Source organism: Neoarius graeffei, chromosome 9 (genome assembly GCF_027579695.1).
Source record: "Neoarius graeffei isolate fNeoGra1 chromosome 9, fNeoGra1.pri, whole genome shotgun sequence".
NCBI classification, from domain to species: Eukaryota; Metazoa; Chordata; class Actinopteri; order Siluriformes; family Ariidae; genus Neoarius; species Neoarius graeffei.
In genome coordinates, this window is record NC_083577.1 from 30529372 (window position 1) to 30551119 (window position 21748).

The following is a 21748-nucleotide window of genomic DNA, read 5'->3' on the forward strand; positions in this document are numbered from 1 at the left end:
GACTGGGCCGTGCTCCTCGGGTAGTCCTATTATCCTGATGTTATTATGGCGAGACCTCGCCTCCAAATCTTCACATTTACTATCAAGAGTGGCAAGTTGGGCCGAAAATTTGTCTATTTTACTTTTGAGTGAAACCACATCATCAATACATGTCGACAGCGAGCCCTCCATGTCATTCACAGTCATCCTTAGCACATCCACCTCCGACTTGATAGCCGCCATGTTAGCAGTTAGTTCAGTTTTCACGCTCTGTAGCTCGGACTTTATCTGGATCAAGTTGTTTGCCATTGCCGTTTCTAATTCAGTTTTAAAAATGCATACTATCTCTTCTCGAAGAGCAGCGAGCAGTTCAACCTTAAAGTCTGCAGAAGCCATGCTCGAGGCGGCATCAGCCCCCTCTGAAGGAAGCGGCTTAGCAGCCCCGCTTCACGGCGGGATAGTTGCAACACTATGAGGCGGGGATGTAGCCGGAGGAGTGGGCCTCGTCTGCATAGCCGCCGGGTTGCTCGCGCTCTTTGGTTTTGAAGGCATATCAACATGCAGCTTAGTCACAACAAGCTCTTGGAGTCAAAATGTAATGATGGGGGGTTCATGGAGATGCCCCAATGTTAGTCCCAAAGGAGTTCTGCAGGAGCTCCCGTAAACACGTCTCACTCCATTAGTCACTAAGCCGGAAGTCCAGGGACACACTGCTGGGATGTTGAAGTTGGAGACGGTACGTAGTGGAATGTGGGTGTGATGACAGAATCTGCTCAGAGGAAGGGGGGGGAATCACCTTCAGAAGTGGAATCTGGTGTGTGCGGTATTATGGTGATAAATATTACGCAGTTTCTACACCATATACAGCCACTCAGCTCTCAGTAGCACAGAAACTCCAGAGGATCAGAGTGAAGCTGGACTGGGACAGAGGAAAACTGTCATTCTCCGACCCTCTCACTAACACACACTTACACACTTTCACACACACATTTACTGATAAATTACTGCCATTCCTAGGTATTTATGATTCCCTAAAGATCCTCCCACTTGAGTGCTCTGTAAGACTGAATCAGATCAGTTAGCACTGATGTTTTATTCCAGTTCATGAATAAAATACTGCAGATTAAAAGATTAGTGTTCTTTGTGTAAGTGTTTTTTCCCCCTTTTTGGAAACCCTGAAGCACAAACTGATTTTTTTTTCAAGTAAATCAACTCAAAATATTGACACAATATCTTGAAAGAATGAATTAACTCAAATAAAAAGATATCTTATGATACATTTTAAAAGTATGAGGAAGTCAAAATACTAAGTGAAATAATGACACTGTCTTGAAATAAGGTATTAACTCAAAATAATGACTTAGCATTTAATTAAAATCACAAGAGTGTTTAAATACAGAATGAGCTGAAAAGATTATTTAATTTTATTGATGTATTTTAAATAGTTTTAAATAAACAGAATTTGAAAGCTCATTTCTTTACTGTATTTGTACTTGTTAGTGTTTGCTGTTAATCTTGGATGAAATGTTTAGCTGTGTGTGTGAGTGAGAGAGTCAGTCAGTGCGTTTACATGCACATAGAGAAAATCGAATTTCTGCCATAGCTCGACTGAAATCGAAGTTCTAAATGGCATGGAAACACCTTAGCTCGGCTGAAATCGAACCGAACTGGATTTCTCGTAATCGAGCTACGCGACCTAGATTATGCGATTGTAGCCGAGCTACTTAGCGCATGTATACCCTATCGAGCTACGTAGTCGAGCTACTTACTTCAGCACTGCCCCTTCCGGAAGTGACAAGAACAGGTGAAATCAAATTTAACTTGAAGACAAAATGTATTATCATCCAGTTAGTCCTGCAATCCAGCACACCGAGTCTGATGTGAATTTATTTTAAAATTATTTCGCGTTCTACTTCATAACTTTGTTTATACTCTTGAATAGCTCTTCTTCATGACGACAACCGGAAGTGTACCAACACGATAGGGCGTGTAGCGCCACCTGTGGCTCGGGTGCACAATGTACCTCACACAATAGCTCGATTTCCTTGTGTGCATGTAGGATTGGATTTCTCTGGCTCCCCTGCTGGGACCCTTAGCTCGATTACCGACAGTAGCTCGATTTGGATGTGCATGTAAACGCACTGACTGTGAGTGAGTGTGAGAGTCAGTGTGAGTGACAGTGGCGGTTCTAGCCATTTTGGGGCCCTAGGCGAAATACAGACATGGGGCCCTCAAAAGTCAGTCTTGAAACACACATACAGAATAATGGTCATCCCTACTTGGCACATGCCATATCTCCTTGCTGTAAATTCAGAAAAAAAGATAGCAAACTGCCACTAACAATGTGCCCCAAATAAGCTCCACAGTGAAACAGGTTTGAGATTACTCCAGCATTTGCCAAAATTCTGACAGTGTTTATTTCTCAGATCAAACCAGAAAGAGAGAGAGCGACAAGGCAAACAACAGAAGAAGAGACAGTAAAGAGAGATAGCCAATTTTAAGAGTCAATCTCCATATTTTAATAATGCAAGGATATCTGAAATCCAATTATTATTTTTACTCCACAGATACATATTACCAGATATAAAATGATCTTATTCTTATCAGAAGTAGAACACAAATGGATACATATTACCAGATACACATTACCAGAGATACAAAATGATCTTACTGTTATCAGAACTACAACACAAATGGATATTACTCTATCGAAACCTCTACATTTCAATGGGATAAGACTGATGCCAAGATATGGTAAATGTACGAGAGAGAGAGTGAGTGAGTGAGTGAGTGAGTGAGTGAGAGAGAGAGCCATTTAGTGACAGGCAATACAGTGGTTGAGAGACAGATACAGAGGGATTGTGAGTTCGTAAAGGATGCAGCCAGTATATTATCAGTGATGGGAATAACGGCGTTAAAATAAACAGCGTCACTAACGACGTTACTTTTTTCAGTAACGGGTAATCTAACTAATTACTCTGTCTGTCACTATAACGCCGTTACCATTACCGACACCCCGTTACTGCACGTTACTGAAGCCACTCAATAAAAGCTGTCACCCGATTTCGCGCATACAGACACAGGACTCAAGTGTGCGTGTGTGTGTGAGTGACAAGGGAGGGGAGGGTGAGATAACCGCCTAAGCAATGATGATTGGCTAAGGTATAGTAAGATTATGTCTTCAGCCAATCAGAGAAATTAGGTGGGCGGGTGTTTAGAGCGCATAGTGCCGGGTGTTTACAGCGCATATCGATTAGAGATGGCGAGTGAGGTGGACTCCAGAGGGAAGACGGCGTTTGCCAGATGGAAATACAGACACTACTTTAACCTCGTTGAGGTGAAAAGTAAAAATGTACACGTCGAGTGTACATTATGTCCCCGAGCAAAGACTTTGTCCACGTCTTGTGTAAGCAACTCCAACCTACTGAAACACCTGTCAACGGCTCATGCTTCCACTAAACTAGTGGCCCGAGACACAGGCAGCAGGGCTGGCGTTAACGTTAACAAAGAAGGACACGGTGAAGGACCCTCACCGTGTAAGCAGCAAAAGCTTGATTTTTGTGCTTCATCTCCCCAAAAACTAACACAGACAGAGCTCTATGACTTGATAGGGAGATATATTGTGGAGAACATGCTGCCAATGTCAACAGTTGAGTCAGACTCCTTCAGGGCTCTCATAGGCAAAATACAGAGAAAAGGAGGCATCGGTCCGCCTTGTAGAAAGACATTTTCTAAATACATTGATGCCGAATATGTTAAAATGAATGCTGAGCTCAAAAAAGAATTTGAACAGGTGGAATACTTGGCAACTACTGCAGACATATGGACTGCACACAATAAAAGCTACCTTGGTGTAACTGCACACTGGATACATCCAGCAAACATGGAACGAAAAAAAGCTGCCCTGGCATGCCGACGGTTTAAGGGCCGTCATACACACGAGAGCATTGCCACAGAGCTTGACAACATTCACTCGTCATATGGCATTTCGCACAAAATAACGGCAACTGTCACTGACAATGGCTCGAATTTCGTTAAGGCTTTTAAGAGGTATCATCAGCCAGTTGAGGAGGATGACTCTGGGGATGATGAGGAAGATGATGAGGTGACTTTTGTTGGCATGAATGATGTCTTGCAATTTAGCCGTGTTGATGAGGATGACGATGTGATCACTTTGCCACCACACTACAGGTGTGCATCACACACACTGAACCTTGTGTCTTGTTCTGACATTGAGAAGTGGATTCTCTCCAGACCAGAGAAGGCAGTTTACAGGAGTGCAACTGCAAAATGCACAGCCTTGTGGAATAAGGCCAGCCATTCCACAGTGGCCGCAGAGACTGTAGAGGATGTGGTTGCAAAGAAGCTGGTAGTGCCTTGCAGTACCAGATGGAATTCTTTTTATGAAGCCTTAGCTAGGATCTGCGAGATTCCCATAGTCGACCTCAACACCATCTCATCCAAGTTCGGCTCGAAAGCAATCACAGAAAAAGAGCATCAGCTCCTCAAGGAATATTGCATTGCAATGAAGCCACTGACAGTCGCCCTAGATATCCTCCAGGGAGAGGACAACTGTTACCACGGCACGCTGCTACCTACCCTGGAGACCTTGATGATGAAAACCCTTGAGCTGAAGAGTGGACTCCAAATACTTGTGGACCTTCCAGAGGCAATTGTTGAGGTAAGAACTACATTTCTGTCTAATACATCCATACATTGTGAAAATAAATAATATAGTATATATTGTACTCGTAATGTGTCATGTGTGTGTGTGCGCGCGTGTGTGTTTGTTTGTATTTGTATAGACAGTCAGTCATATGTTCTTTGCTTTATGTCATTTCAGGCGATAAAAACAAGATTTACAGAGGTGCTGGAGAGCGACAGTGCTCTCCTGGCTGCTGTCACTCTGCCCAGGTTCAAGTTACGTTGGCTGCGAACACAAGAAAGAAAGGACAAGGCCAAGGCAGAGCTGCTCGCAGTATGTCGTGCAAGTGTTAGAAATGAAGACCAGCAAAAAGGTACAAGCACTACCACACCCACATGTACCAGCTCAACTGTAGAGGATGCGTTCTTCTCCTTTGATGATGAGGACGACACTTCTGCTACTACGGAAAGTCAAGTCGCAGATTATTTGAAATCAGGAGCCCAAGGGATGGACTCACTTCATGGATTTCCTCTTATAAAGAGAATTTCCCTGAAGTATAATGCTGCCACTCCATCCAGTGCTCCAGTGGAGAGATTGTTTCGCCTGGGGAAGCTGGTCTTCACACCAAAGAGGAACAGACTCTCTGACCTCAAGTTTGAGAAGCTGCTTCTCCTACGATACAACCACTGGTTTAAGGGCTAAAATGTTGAGATGACTGGGTTGGGTGGGTGGATGGATGGAGAGAGGAATGCATGCATGTTTAGAGTTGGATTTAACAAATCATGAACATTTTCAGTTCAATTTAAAAAGCACTCCTGTTGAACTATTTACTTTCTTTAAAAAACAAAATAGGAGCACTTTATGTCCATCCGTTGGCTATAGTTGTGTACTAGTTCTGGTAAGTTAGAGTTGCAGTAAATGAAAACCTTTGTGCAGGTAACTGTCTTTGCTGTTGGTGAGATGACTGGGTTGGCTGGGTGGATAAATGATTGCATACATGCAAGATGAATGAATGCATGTTATGGACTTTAAGTTGGATTTAACAAATCCATATACATTTTCAGTTCAATTTAAAAGCGCCTCTGTTAAATCGTGTACTTTTCTTTTTAAAAACATATTTGGAGAACTGTATGTCCATCCATTGTCTATAGTTTACGTTGAGTTGCAATAAATGCAAACCTCTGTGCAGTTACCTGTCTTTGCTGTTCTGCTCTATGCATCTGGCTTATGAAACACACTCTGAGAAGGGGGGTGCGGGGGGCGAGTAACGCAATAGTTACTTTTACTGGTAACTAGTTACTTTTATAGTGGAGTAACTCAGTTAGTAACTCAGTTACTTTTTGGGAGAAGTAACTAGTAACTATAACTAATTACTTTTTCAAAGTAACGTGCCCAACACTGTATATTATTGAAATGTCCTTAATCTTCAAAATTCCATTGTTCATGTATTCCATCACCATTCCATAATGGGGTGTAAGTGGGTGGGTGAGTGTGTGTGTGTGAGAGAGAGAGAGAGAGAGAGAGAGAGAGAGTGTTTGTGTGTGTGAGAGAGAGAGGGGGGTAGAGAAAGAGAGAGGTATGAGTTTTTAAAGGTTGCAGCCAGTACATTACTGAAAAGTCCTTAATCTCCAAATGTCCATTGTTCATTATAATCATATGAGAAAGAAAGTCCTACTTGTTGCTGGCTTCTCCAAAGTCTTCATAGAAAGGTGGTGTGCAGAGGTATGGAACCCAAACTACAATAAAAAACACAGCATTATAACAAAACAACTCAATACACTTTTTTCTTTGATGATATGGTCTATGAACACAAGTAATCCTTTGTCAAATCACATACCTTGTTCAGCAAGGGCTCACTGGCAGAAGTTAGTGTTGTCCATCCGTCTTGTCTCTTATTATCTTTCACTACTGTGACACAAGACAACAGCAAATCAATCATGGAACAGTAGAAATAAATACCCAAAATGTATTGTTAAAATGAATACCTTCTCTTTGTCCCTGTCTTCCATTTCTTTGTCTGTGTCCCTGTTTTTCTTCATCTGTGTGTCTGTTTTGCCTTTATGTTTCAGGTCTCCCTCTCTCCTTTGTGCCTTTCTTGCTTGTCTCTTCTCCATGTACTTCTCCTGGCCTTCATCATCTATATAATCCTATTGTTATTGTCTTTCTGGTCTCCAGAAAAGAGTGTAAAAGTGGTAGAAAGTCAACTGCTGCCACGATGCCGCTGCAACTAAAACCGTCAAGCTATGACTGATACCTTTTTCCCCCTCAGTCACAATTTGAATCAATATCCACTTGTGCTCTAACTTGCAACAATAAAAAGATTGCTTTAAAGTTGCTTCTTGAAAAAGGTTGCATATTTGACCGACAGCTATAATAATTAGATTGATTTGAATAAATAAATAAACAGACTACTTCAGCTACTACTCTTGATATTCCAGATTATACATAAAAAAATGTAATTTGAAAAATGTAGTTAGTTTCAGAAGTGCAGCTGCATTCTTTTTGCTTTATGCCCTTTTTTTTTCGTTTAGCGCAACCACTCTCATAACTGCACTTCATCTTGTTTACAGTTCCCTCTGCTTTGGTTTGAATTTCCGTCGCGCACCTGTCTACGTCATCAGATCATGGACTAGTCCAATGTAAAACAACCAGGGTGTGTGTGTGTGTGTGCTGGGACAAATACTATATACACATGAATTCGATATTCTGATGCTATTTTGGTGTGTTTTTCCATTTATATCATTGACTACTTAATATCAGAGACAAATTAAGATTACATATATATTGTTTGGTGTTTACCGTGACGGGGCTGACTGTTAGGGGCCCCCAAATTTTGGGGGCCCTAGGCAACCGCCTTGGTTTGCCTAATGGTAAGTCCGACCCTGGTCCGGGTTCGAGCCCCGTGGTCGGCGAGGGCCTTTCTGTGTGGAGTTTGCATGTTCTCCCCGTGTCTGCGTGGGTTTCCTCCGGGTGCTCTGGTTTCCCCCACAATCCAAAGACATGCAGGTTAGGTTAACTGGTGACTCTGAATTGACCATAGGTGTGAATGGTTGTCTGTGTCTATGTGTCAGCCACGGGCGATTGCTCTAAGACAACGAGGGAGGCTCAGGCTCCTCTAAAAATGACGAACATCGTGTAGGATGAATTGAGCTAGGCTTATGTTATAGCCGACCTTATAACATTGCTATTTCAGATCCAGAATCATAGAAATATATGTGCTCAACCCAACTACAGTGCGAAATCATTCCGTTATAACTTTCCCCAGATCGCCTAATGTGTGCGTGAGTTTTTCCCCCTCGTGACAGGGCGATGCAGCCCATGGACTTCAATGGCATTTGGGAGCTATGCACTTTTCAATCTCAAAATGCAAGACGATTATTGGACAAATACTGCGAAAACGCCCGCCCCACGGCTTCCCAGCCTCAGTGGACTTCAATGGCATTTGGGAGCTATGCGCTTGTCAATCTCAAAATGCAAGACGGCTATTGGACAAATACTGCGAAAACGCCCGCCCCACGGACTTCCAGCCTCACAGTGGGAGGGACATGGCAAAGCTTTCTGCGAGGAGACTGGTGATTGGTGAAAGCGGCCGGATATTTTCTTTGATTGACAGCTCGTTTCAACTATAGACAGGCAGCGGTGAATTTCAGTTCACTCCCATGCGGATTCGCGAGTGCACTCACCTTCCCTGGCTCCGCCCTCCTGTCACAGACCGGCGCTTGACCACGCCCCCCGCTGCCACAATGTGTTTTTAAAAAAATATTTTTTTTTATCAATACCTAGCCATGACCTTGAAATCAGATCCATTGATAACAGTCACAAATAGTGTTCAGTGTTCGTTGTTACAGCCAAACACAATACACCGATTAGGCATTTTGTATCACAGAATATTAATACATTTCATAGTGTTTTGAGTGTTCAAAACTATCCACAAACTGAATAAATCCACAAAATCCGCAATGTAAACAACTCTGGTAAACGCACGCTATAGAGAAAACATGGCGACAGGCCAGCATCACCCAAGGGAGGTTACTGGTATGACGTCACACATAAGTTGACCTAGTTAACGGCTGGCTGCCTAAATTTGGCTGTGCGCGTCAACTTTAAATGCTTGTAGCGGGCGCATCGTGACACTGAGATCGCGGGAAACCGAGGGGCTTGAATAACCCACCAAACCCGACATTTTGACACATGATATAGCCTGATTGCTGAAATTACCGCATGATGCCTTTAACTCTCATCCATTATCCCTGGCTGCTGTATCATGTGGGTCAAAACATGACAAGATCTGTCTCGTCTCCTTCGACTGAAAACACAAACTCCAACTGCCATGATTCTCAAAAGTACCGACCACATCACATTCACAATCACTTGATTTCAATTAATCACTGTGAAATCTCACACTTGGTCTTTACTCGGGACGTTAGTGAGCTGCTTATTCTGTGTTTGATATCCTGGTTTGTGATCATTATCGAGTCTCTCCCTGTCTATTTGCTCATCACCTGCACTGTGCCTGCTCGATGGTTTTTAAGTTCACTTTGTCCTGACAAATTTTCTGCCTCAAAGTGTTTTAATAAAACTAAACATTTTAACCCAACCTGTATATCCAGAACTGCAGGGTTGTATAAAGTACTGGGAAATCACACTCAAGTAAAAGTATTGGTACCCTTCCAAAAATGACTTTGGTAAAAGTCAAAGTCACTGACTGAAATGTTACTTGAGCTATAAGTCTTAAAGTATCTGACATTTCTTGCACTTAAGTATGACAAGTAATGCAAAAATAAATGTACTCAAGTAATGTAATTAAAAGTACACGTAAAAGTAAACAAGCAAAGGCAATCTGAATTTGTAATATTTTGGTAAACTGAAGGTAATTTGTCACCAATGGTTCATGACAAGCAGTTACACTGCTGAAAATAGAGGTGCACACACAACCATTATAAACAAGAAAAAATAAATTGGGAGAAAAATGAAGCTGCCTATCTGGCATCTGAAGATGGAGACCACAGTTTTGACACTTTTCTCATTTTTTTCCTTTGTTTTTTAAACTAAGAGAAAGTACTGAAATTTAGGCATACATCACACCATTAAGAAAAAAAAAGCTGCTACTGTTATTGCACTTTATAAACTATGGAGGTGCATACACGACCAATTACTGTCATAAATCAAAAGAAAAAAGTAATTTGGAAAAAACTGAAGCTTATCTGGCATCTGAAGAGGATGACCACAGTTTGAAACCTTTTTTTGAAAAATAAAATAGTACTGAAAATGAGGCGTACATCACACCATCAAGACAAAATATAAAACAAAAAGAGCTACTACCGTTATTGCACTTTATAAACTAAATCTTAACATTTAACATAGCACCAACAGATTTTCTTTTTGCACATTCAAGCCCCACTTCCCCATCCCCAATACACACTTTTGCCCTTGACCTTTTTATTCTTCCCCTCTAACTTAAACCTCCTTTGAGGTTATCCTTGCACATAACCCCCGCCATCACTTGAAACTGTAAAACTTTCTGTTCATCTTCAAAAGCAGCTGGCTTTCAAAATGCCTAGAATTTAGCCGTACTCTTCGTGGGCTGAAAACAAGCCCTGCTATGCTGAACAGCCTTTCGCATGCTGCTGATGCTGGCAGTGGCGTGTTGAGCTTGACAGACAGCTTGCAAACAGAAGGGAAGGACTTCAGCAAGTCCATGTGGTCAGCTGAGCAGGACAAGTAGGCATCCAACTGTTTGGCACCATCTTGGGTCTTCGACACCTGCAGGGACGAGAAGAAGTCATCCTCATCTGATGAACTCGACCTGGTCACACCCAGCTGGAGGGAGGGATCCTCTATATGCTGCTTGATGTAATCGATTCCTGAAATATAGAAAGTTACAGTACTTAAATGATGCGATGCAACCTTCTACCATGTTGTGATATCAGCCTAAGGAAGTGAAACATTAAAGTATTATTTGAATTAATTTTTTTGCACTCATTCATTGTCCAATTTCATGCACCTACAACAAACATGCAAAACTGTTAATATTACAAAGTGTCGAGACACAAACACACTTAACTATATGCATGCCTTACCCATTTTGATGGTAGCGTCGTCCTTCGTCCATGTCGTTCGGAATTTGGGAAGAAGAATTGCAGCTGCAACCAGCTCAGCATCCCTGAACATGTGCCCAAAACAGTTCTGAATTCCAGACTGTAGAGCATCAACAAGAGGCCTGCAGTACTTCAGCTGCAACTTGACCTTGTCGAGTTTGACCGTCAGCAGGTGGATTGTAGGAAGTAGCCACCCCCATTTGTGCGTTGGTCTCTGCTTGCAGTATGTTGGTTGCTTGGGCGACAGGGCTCATTACAGCAGCATATTCAGTGAGAAATGCAAGTTCTGCTGGGTTGAACCTGTGTTGACAAAAAAAAGAACACACACGACACCCGGATATTTGTTAGATGGAACCAAGAATTATACATGAACACTAAATAGAAATTTCACAGTTCTGATACAATGTGAAAAAAATAGCACCTATGATGAAAAACAAAAAACACTGGAAATCTGTTTTGTTTATCTGTATCTGTTATTCCATACTTACTTTAATAAAAAAACATACAATTCTTAGGTCTACTTACATTGGGACCTTCAGGTCGGTGGCAATAGCTCTTAGGGCCCCCTCTCCCTTCTCTTTATTAATCCGGAGTAGGCGTTCCACGGCCATGAACAAGGAATTCCACCTTGTTTTATTTGGTCTTAGAAGCTGAATGGAACAGACATCTTCAATCATCTCAGCTGCAAGTGTGGATCTTCCACATTTGTTCCATAGGCCGTAACACTTGCCAAACGTTGCATGGTGCAGCTTTTTGTATGCATCATTGGAGGTTGCATTTGTGGAATCTTCACTAGCGATTAGATTTAAGATATGACAAGCACAGCGTCGGTGTCTCGGTAGTTGAAATTCAAAGCCATCATCTTCATTTAGAAGAGCTGCCGTATCAACGTACTGTACATCTTCGTCCTCATCCACTCCACCATTGTCTTCCTCTTCAGACTGTGCAGACTCTTCAGCTTCCTCAACTCCCTCCGCATTGTTGTTCTCATCTTCCCCAAACACTCGGAAAGCCTTGACAAAGTTCGAACCATTATCAGTGGTCGTCCCCACAATCTTGCCTCGAATCTCAAATTCCGCGTGTATGTCATTCAGAGCATTGGCTAGCAGGTCAAATGTGTGTGAACCCCTCAACTGTCTGCAAGCTAAGGCTGCTGAACATCTTTGAAGAGTCTCAGGGTCAATCCAGTGTGCAGTAACACCGATGAAGCCTAGCCTTCTGACAGACCAACAGTCGGTAGTAGTGGCAATGTGGTCGACCCCCTTCATTGCCTCAGTCAAAGCCGTTTTCATTTGTTTGAAGCCATCATCAATAATGGAGGTGAGAGTCACCCGGGACATCATTTTGGTATTAGGGACAAGGTCCTTAACTAATTCTCTGAAAGGTTCCTGCTCAACTACAGAAAATGGCTGAAGCCCATGTACAACGTATTTAACGACGGCCTTGTCAATTCTCTTCTGAGGCGTCATGGTCAAGGACTGTGTTAACGTGGCCTGCTTGCTGGTGGTGGATGCTCCACTGACCCTTTTCCACTTTGCTGTGGTCAGCTCGATGTATTTTTGAACATGGTGTGGATGCTTTCTCTGAAACAGACAAAAAAAGGACACTATATTTAGTCAAACTGAACACAAATTAACTCACCCACACATTACTTACAAACAGTGCATCACATTTACCAATTTGCTTAAGTTGCTAAATAAAACATGCTGTACACATAAAACATAGGCTTACATTTAGTGCCAATGATGAATTGGTTGGAATTGAATATTTAAAATTGGACTTATTTAAAAAGAGCATTTAACTTGTGATATAGTAATATTTAGGATAGTAGAAAATCATATGATTTTGTTTAATTTACTGTCTTGCAGTATAGTCTGGATTATCATGAAGACAGTAAAAATTGTTTGAAGAATCTGTGATTTACATCACAGCTTAAATGTATTTGAATGTCAAATATTCAAAACCAAACTGTAGGTTATGTCGCCATGGGCATCGCACCAGCTAGCACTGAAATTCGACAGTGTAGCAGTTCACCAAGACAGAATTGCAAGCTTTGCTAACCCTTGCTTTGTTACTTAGATAGCAGAAGCACACACACAAAGCTCGTTTCATCTCATCTCATCTCATCATCTCTAGCTGCTTTGTCCTGTTCTACAGGGTCGCAGGCAAGCTGGAGCCTATCCCAGCTGACTACGGGCGAAAGGCGGGGTACACCCTGGACAAGTCGCCAGGTCATCACAGGGCTGACACATAGACACAGACAACCATTCACACTCACATTCACACCTACGGTCAATTTAGAGTCACCAGTTAACCTAACCTGCATGTCTTTGGACTGTGGGGGAAACCGGAGCACCCGGAGGAAACCCACGCGGACACGGGGAGAACATGCAAACTCCACACAGAAAGGCCCTCGCCAGCCCCGGGGCTCGAACCCAGGACCTTCTTGCTGTGAGGCGACAGTGCTAACCACTACACCACCGTGCCGCCCCCATGTGGCTGTATTTGTCATATTACCACGACAGTTTCCCAGGCAGTGGCGCCTGAGGGCTCGAAGGTCACGCACATTCAACAGTGGTTTCCCACCTCACCCTTTATGCACTGTGATGTCTCCGAATTCCCTAAAACTTTTCAAAATATTATGTACTGTCGTTTTTGGAAGAGTTAAATTCTCTGTAATCTTGCATTGAGAATTTTTTTTTAATAACTAGCAATTCTCTCACAAATTTTGGCACAAAGAGTGAGCCACAACCCATCCTTGCTTGCAAAGGCTGAGCCTTTGGTGCTGCTCCTTTTATACCCAATCATGTTACCAATTAAGCTGCATCAAATTCTAACTTCATTTATATTTACAAACTACAATTAAGTTGTGCGGCATGGTGGTGTAGTGGTTAGCGCTGTCGCCTCACAGCAAGACAGTCCGGGTTCGAGCCCCGTGGCCGGCGAGGGCCTTTCTGTGTGGAGTTTGCATGTTCTCCCCATGTCCGCGTGGGTTTCCTCCGGGTGCTCTGGTTTCCCCCACAGTCCAAAGACATGCAGGTTAGTTTAACTCGTGACTCTAAATTGACCGTAGGTGTGAATGGTTGTCTGTGTCTATTTGTCAGCCCTATGATGACCCGGCGACTTAAGGTGTCCAGGGTGTACCCCACCTTTCGCCCGCAGTCAGCTGGGATAGGATCCAGTTTGCCTGCAACCCTGTAGAACAGAATAAAGCGGCTACAGATAACGAGATGAGATGAGACAATTAAGTTGGTCCGTAAAACTATTGAATATCTTTTCTTTGTACTTTTGTTAGTTAAATAAAGATACATGTGAATTAACAAATCACAGATTTTTGTTTTTATTGCATTTTGGAAAATATCCCTACTTTTCTGGAAATGAGGTTTGTATTTTTAAGAAAATGTGAAACATGTTACAACTGACCCCCTTCTATAAAACGGTTAATGCAACAAAATATCAGACGATATTATACAAATATGATGAATATCATTTGCCATTCAATATTGGTAAATATTTTCCATTTATGATCAACATCTTGCATCAGTTGTAGCACTACAGGATTTGCATCAACTGTGTTATGTAGAGTAAATATTATTAAAAACTATAAACTCAGTACAGTGTGTGACTATTTGCCATTGCGCTGTTTCCGGTGGGTGTCTTTCTTATTCAGGTCTGAGGATAAGGTGCAGTATCATTTGCTGTTTATAAGAGCTTATAACTCTTCTGACTGAGATCCAGTTCATCCCACTGATGATTAGAGCATTCTGGGTCTTGTGTCCGAAACTGCAAGATCGACTTTAAAAGGATAGTTCGGGATTTTTGACATGAATCTGTATGGCATCCCCATCAATAGTGTCGTGCAAACACACTGACTTACCCCTGACAGCATCCTGTGAGTCCAGTTCTTGTCCAGTTTTGGTCCAGACGAAAGTAGTCCGGCAAGTTTGTTGGGGTCACGAAAGTAAAACCTTTTTCGTCTCAAAACAGTATGTGTTCAAAAGAGTGATATATTTGCATCACAAAACCGTTGCCAAATAAAAAGTCAGACCTCGAAATCGCTTGGCACTATTTTCTCTTCCTTCTTATCACTGCGCGCTGCCGCCAGGTGACAGCCACGGCTGTTTCATTCATTATTTTAGTGATGGGAATTTCGGCTCTTTTTCGGGAGCCGTCTCTTTTGGCTCTTCTTACTATAAGGAGCCGGCTCTTTCGGCTCCCAAACAGCTCCTGAGATTTTATTTTTGATTTAATTGCTGCAATTAACTAGTTAATTAATTACATTATTATTTATATTTTAGCAATAGGATGTTTTCCATTTTATTTTTTAGTTTTTGTAGCCATTGTAAAGCTTTGTAAAGTATAGCAGTGTAACAATGTTCTAGCTATAGAAATAAAACTTACTTACCAATTAATAAATTATTTTCTCACAAACATAATGCAAAACTGTGTTATATTACCAATATAAAATACACAGAAGACATCAACTGTTTATCCTTTATGGCTTTATTTCACACTCGACCTTGAACAAAATGCCACAAAATAAATTATGAAGTATAAATCAGGCCTAAGAAACTATGAAGCAAAGTTGGAAATTATTTTAACAAACACAGAACAATGTGCAACAAAATATGTGGCACCTTGAGTGCATGTAAAAAGAGAAAAAAGTGCCGCACTCTGCTCCACCAGTAATGAGAAGCTGCTGGAACAGCAAATATGCTCCTGTTATAATGACTGCTGTCTCGTTGTATACCGCAGATTAATCTGGCCATGCCAAGGCGGTTGCCGACTGAACCTGTCAATTTATGAGCGACAATTTATATCATGAGCTTTAGGAATTCACAGCAACAAAACAATGATCATGGTTGTCAAATAGACAATCATCCTTCAGCTGAGCTGAACTCTGTCTCTCTCTCTCTCTCTCTCTCTCTCTCTCTGAGGCACCTAAGGACAAAAAACTGATTCGGTTCCCCAACTCGGCTCCCACCGAAGAGCCGGCCCCCGTCGTTCACTTCAAAGAGCCGGCTCTTTGAACCGGATCGTTCGCGACCGACACATCACTACATTGTTTACTGCTAGCAAAGTTAGCGACAACATGTCTGACTACGACGGTGAAATGTGTGCGGAGATTCAGCCACATCTTTGTTGCTACAGCCTGGATAGTCGCAAGTGCGCACCATTTTCACAAATATATTATTGTATAGGTTATAGAAGGTGATAAATTTGTCGCTGTTCTTGCTCTCAAATTAGCTTGTTAGCACCGCTGATCTGAACTCCTAATCACTGCCAAACAATGGGAAAGGTGTTGATTCCTGCGCAGATGTCAACATGACAGCGCGCAGTGATACCGAGGGAGAGAAAATAGTGCCAAGCGATTCCGAGGTCTGACTTTTTATTTGGCAACGGTTTTGTGATGCAAATATATCACTCTTTTGAACACATACTGTTTTGAGACGAAAAAGGTTTTACTTTCGTGACCCCAACAAACTTGCCGGACTACTTTCGTCTGGACCAAAACTGGACAAGAACTGGACTCACAGGATGCTGTCAGGGGTAAGTCAGTGTGTTTGCACGACACTATTGATGGGGATGCCATACAGATTCATGTCAAAAATCCCGAACTATCCCTTTAAATGATTCCAGAAGTGAAACATTATTTTCAGTTCAGAAGAGTGAAATTCATCACTGGATAAATTTGTCCCAAAATTACAGTTAATGCTCAGTGCTTAAACATAAGTAAGTGCCGTGTGCTGTTTCTGATGTAACTGAGGAGTGTAACAGGTCATAATGTGTCTCTCGAAAACTCCTCCTATTAAGGAAGTGCCAAGTCTGACACGACTGAAGTCCTTCATTAACAGCCTGCAGTGTTCTGCTCTGGTGAGTTGAGATTTATTCTCAGTTTATGGAGAAATCCGAGTCTCATTTTCAGCACAGTGAAAGGAAGTGATGATTAACTGAACCTACAAAGTCATCTATTTAACTTTAAAGAAACCTGAAATCAGGGTGTGATTACTTTTCACAGAAGTGAAAGTGAAACTCTGAGCATTTGAACAAGAGAGAACAACAACAGCAGCAAACATGGCTTCTAATTTTTCAGAGGAGGATTTCTCCTGTATTGTGTGCTGTGAAATCTTCAAGGATCCTGTTCTTCTGCACTGCAGTCACAGTGTGTGTAAAGTGTGTTTGCAGCAGTTCTGGAAGACCAAAGGATCCAGAGAATGTCCTGTTTGTAGGAGGAAGTCATCTGTGGCTGATCCTCCCATAAACCTGGCCTTAAAGAACCTGTGTGAGACTTTCTTACAGGAGAGAAGTCCGAGATCTTCATCAGGGTCTGAAACAGTCTGCAGTCTGCACAGTGAGAAACTCAAACTCTTCTGTCTGGATCATCAACAGCCGGTGTGTGTGGTGTGTCAGACTTCAAAAAAACACACCAACCACAAACTCTGCCCCATTGATGAGGCAGTAACAGACTGTAAGGTAAATAAAACGTACATATGAACTCATGGGTCACATGTGAACAAATGCTGTTGTTCATAATCATGACAATTATTTTGTAATCAATTTAGTTCATCTGACTTCAAATAATATCAAAAACACAGAGACTCCATGCAGCGTGATAATTTATTTCAGGAGAAGCTCAAAACTGCACTGAAGCCCCTACAGGAGAAACTGAAGATATTTAAAGACTGTAAACTGAAATGGAGTCAGACTGCAGAACATATAAAGGTTACAATCAATAACATGGGTTTGATATAATTATATTTTGTTTCATTGCATATTCAGTGATGTTTCATTTGATTTCCTCTTCACTGCAGATTCAGGCCCAACACACAGAGCGTCAGATTAAGGAGGAGTTTGAGAAGCTTCACCAGTTTCTACGAGATGAAGAGGCAGTCAGGATCACTGCACTAAGAGAGGAAGAGGAGCAGAAGAGTCAGATGATGAAGGAGAAGATTGAGAAGCTGAGCAAAGACATATCCTCTCTTTCAGACACAATCAGAGCCATAGAAGAGGAGATGAGAGCTGAAAATGTTTCATTCTTAGAAGTGAGGATCATTTAGTCAGTATTTATACTGCGAGAAAGTAAAACTTATTTCCATCACCAGAAACGTCACATTTCAGTGGTGTAAAAATGTAAATGATATCCTCTGATATTTGCTTTGTTGTTTTACAGAACTACAAGGCCACAGCGAAAAGGTGAGTGATGTGCTTCCTGTCTCTCTCATTCTCTGTGTTTCTGAATCCAAACCCACAGCAACACTGACTCCTGAATGTTTTTGCAGAGCCCAGAGCACACTGCAGCATCCAGAGGAGCTTTCAGGAGCACTGATCCATGTGGCAAAACATCTGGCCAACCTGCAGTTCAGAGTCTGGGAGAAGATGCAGTACACCGTCCAATACAGTAAGACAATGACTTAGGTTTGGTATTAACATTGGTGGGGACATAAACCCAATACCAACCCCCAGTGGCGCCAACTTCAGGTCAACATTATAGAGTCGCAATATTTTGCTCTGTTGTGTTCCACCAAAAGAGTATCCATCATCTCTCCAAAGTCCAGACTTTTAAAATTTGAAGTTCAGAACTGTAATAATTCATGAATAATAATAATAATATGCAGTTCATTGTGCAGCATGGTGGTGTAGTGGTTAGCACTGTTGCTTCACAGCAGGAAGGTCCTGGGTTCAAGTTCAGCGGCCAGAGGGGGCCTTTCTGTATGGAGTTTGCATGTTCTCCCCATGTCCGCGTGGGTTTCCTCCGGGTGCTCCGGTTTTCCCCCACAGTCCAAAAACATGGAGGTTACCCTAGGCTGACACTTGCACGACTTTTGGCCACAATTTTGTCGTGGCAAGTCGTGTCATTTTGGGGCATGAACTGGGAGGCTCCCGCACTGTTCATGACTAGTTCACGCATATTTCACGACGAGTTCACGAATGCATGCCCGTCCACATTCACGAACTGGCACGACGAGTTCACGCATAGTTTGCGCATAGTTTACGCACTTCCCGTATTGGCACGACGAGTTTGCGCAATTCGGACAGTGTCGTGCCGACTTGGGCTCGCCTGTGTCATGCACAACCTCATCCTCATCAGATACCCACACGCAATTTCAGAAGTGGACCGCGAAGATCCGGACACACATGATCTGATCCCTGGTGGATGGAGGACTGACCGACACCTGCAGGGGCTGCTGCCTCTAACCAGCCATCATACCCAGAAGGATGCAAAGGATCAGCGAGACTACCTGTCACATTACTACATGTCCCCTGCTGGTGCTGTCCCTTGGCAAGAAAGAATGGTAGTAGCTTCATGAGCTGCATCCACAGTTGTTCCATTTTTGAAATAAAAGAAACGAAACTCCCCCCCCAAAAAAAAGTCATGAAGGAATAGAAAATAAAAGACATTAAAGAAAAAAGCAAGAAAAAAAATTGCGAATGGCGAGAAGTGTCCGGGAAGCCCTATATATACCCCCGCACCGACGCGAGCGCCACTGTCGCGCAGTAGTCGTGAACTGCTCGTGAACTCGTCGTGAACTGCTCGTGCCATGCGCAAACTGTTCGTGAAGTGCGTAAACTAGTCGTGAACTGCTCGTGCCATCAATGCGTGACTGTGTCAGTGGGAAGGCACGGCCACGCTGCGACGCACACCAATTCGTGAACATGTCGTGAACTACTCGTGAACTCGACGTGAGCTGTTCGTGAACTATTCGTGGCAGTTCGTGACAGTTGTGGCATGGCGCGCACTTCCACGCACTGGCACGCATCCTCCCGCATCGTCCCGACGAGTTCACGACGAGATCACGAACAGTTTGCGCATAGTTCAAGACCCGGTCGCGAAATTTTGTCATGACCAAAATTTTGAACATTTCAAAATTCTCGTCCCGACATGGCACGCAGTCACGACGGGTTTACGCACACTTCACACCAGTTTACGACTAGTTTGCGCACTGGCACGACTCGAATCGTGCCAATGCGTGCCACGGAATCGTGCAAGTGTCAGCCTAGCCTTAGGCTAACTGGTGGCTCTAAATTGACCGTAGGTGTGAATGTAAGTGTGAATGGTTGTTTGTCTCTGTGTCAGCCCTGTAGAACAGGATAAGCGACTCCAGATAATGGATGGATGGATGCAATTCATTTGATTAATTGCAAATCTTGCATGTGATGATTAATTCATTCTACCAATTTGCAAATGTGTTTCACAAGCGAATAACGCATTGACTGTCGGGAGGGTGTATGTTCCTTTCCCTCATAAATGGAAGTAAAACACATCCGGAGCCTTAAACACTGCGTTCCATGAGGCTGGCAGGGGGAGTCGGCTCTCTTCTGTGGGATCTTTCACTAGTGTTAGAATGCTAGTTTAAGCTGATATGTGATTGATCTAACGGTAAAACAGGACGAGGGCTCGAGAACCTTTTTGATACGTTGAAAGGTTACAATTTTACTTGGCAACAGATTGTATCTGAATTCTGATTGGTTGTTGTATCTGAATTCTGATTGGTTGTTATATTATTGGCCTTCTGTTGTCTTGAGCCCAGAGCGGAGGGGGGAGGGGGAGGAGGGAGTGACAGGGTTCTACAGAGAAAAGTTTTTGCCCCCGCTTTCAAATGAAGCCCCTCGAGAACCAATCAGTTCAGCGGATGTGTGTTCTCGGTATGGGACGTTTTCAAAAGAGAGGCGGGAGGAACCAAACATTTCTGATCCAGAAGGCGGAGGCTGTTTTGCTTATTATGTGAAAATGTTTGAGAGCGAATATTCATGAGCGAATTTTGCATGCTGTTTCACCCAGTGGAAACCTACAGGGACCATTTGTGTACCACAATTTTTTTTCCTCAATCAGAAATATTGGTCGGGAAATGCCCTTACCATCCATACCCAATTCTACACCCATGCAGTAAGACTCTTAATTCTGTGTGTGTGTTTTCAGCACCTGTAACTCTGGACCCCAACACTGCTCATCCTGGACTCATTGTATCTGATGATCTGAAAAGTGTGAGACCCAGCAATGAGGAACAGAAACTTCCTGATAATCCAGAGAGATTTGATAAATATCTGTATATCCTGGGATCTGAGGGCTTTAACTCAGGGACACACTGCTGGGATGTGGAAGTTGGAGACGGTACACGGTGGAGTGTGGGTGTGATGACAGAATCTGCTCAGAGGAAGGGGGGGATATTCTCCAGAAGTGGAATCTGGTGTGTGTGGTATTATGGTGGTAAATATCGTGCAGGTTCTACACCACATCCAGTCACTCAGCTCTCAGTAGCACAGAAACCCCAGAGGATCAGAGTGAAGCTGGACTGGGACAGAGGAAAACTGTCATTCTCCGACCCTCTCACTAACACACACTTACACACTGTCACACACAAATTTACTGATAAATTACTGCCATTCCTATGTGTTTATCATAAAGAATCTCCTCTAAAGATCCTCCCACTTGAGTGCTCTGTAAGAGTGAATCAGATCAGTTAGCACTGATGTTGTTTTATTCCAGTTCATTAATAAAATACTGCAGATTAAAAGATTACTGTTCTTTGTGTTAATCTTTTTTCCCCCTTTTGGAAACCCTGAAGCACACACTGATTTTTTTTCAAGTGAGTCAACTCAAAATATTGACAGAATATCTTGAAATAATGAATTAACTCAAATAATAAGATATCTTAAAATATATTATTATGATAGCTTTTGAAAGTATGAGGAAGTCAAAATAAGTGAATTAATGATATACTGTCTTGAAATAACAAGGTATTAACTCAAACTTACGACATAGCATTTAATTAAAATCACAAAAGTGTGTTTAAATGCAGAATGAGCTGAAAAGATTATTTAAATTTATTTATGTATTTAATTAGTTTTAAATAAATTGAGAATTTGAAAGCTCATGTCTCTTCTGTATTTGTACTTGTTAGTGTTTGCTGTTAATCTTGGATGAAATGTTTATCTGTGTGTGTGTGTGTGTGTGTGTGTGTGTGAAACTGTGCAGTGGAGGAGAATTCAAGCTCTAAGTTTCCCTCCACCAGCAGTTTGTGGTTTT

General features: G+C 42.4%; 1 protein-coding gene across 3 annotated transcripts in view; it reads left to right on the forward strand.

Moving 5' to 3' along the window:
• LOC132891578 (zinc-binding protein A33-like) overlaps positions 1-21408 on the forward strand; it is a 134016-nt gene extending 112608 nt beyond the window's left edge. For 2 of the 3 annotated variants that reach the window (XM_060929286.1, XM_060929287.1), the window contains exons 6-8: positions 17894-17916; positions 18003-18121; positions 20642-21407. In XM_060929286.1, the coding sequence (XP_060785269.1) occupies positions 17894-17916; positions 18003-18121; positions 20642-21186 (687 nt within the window). In that variant the 3' untranslated portion in view covers positions 21187-21407. Of the gene's footprint in view, positions 1-17893; positions 17917-18002; positions 18122-20641 lie in introns of all 3 variants that reach the window. The other variant, XM_060929285.1, reaches the window with a different exon arrangement.
• The last annotated feature ends 340 nt before the right edge of the window (positions 21409-21748 follow it).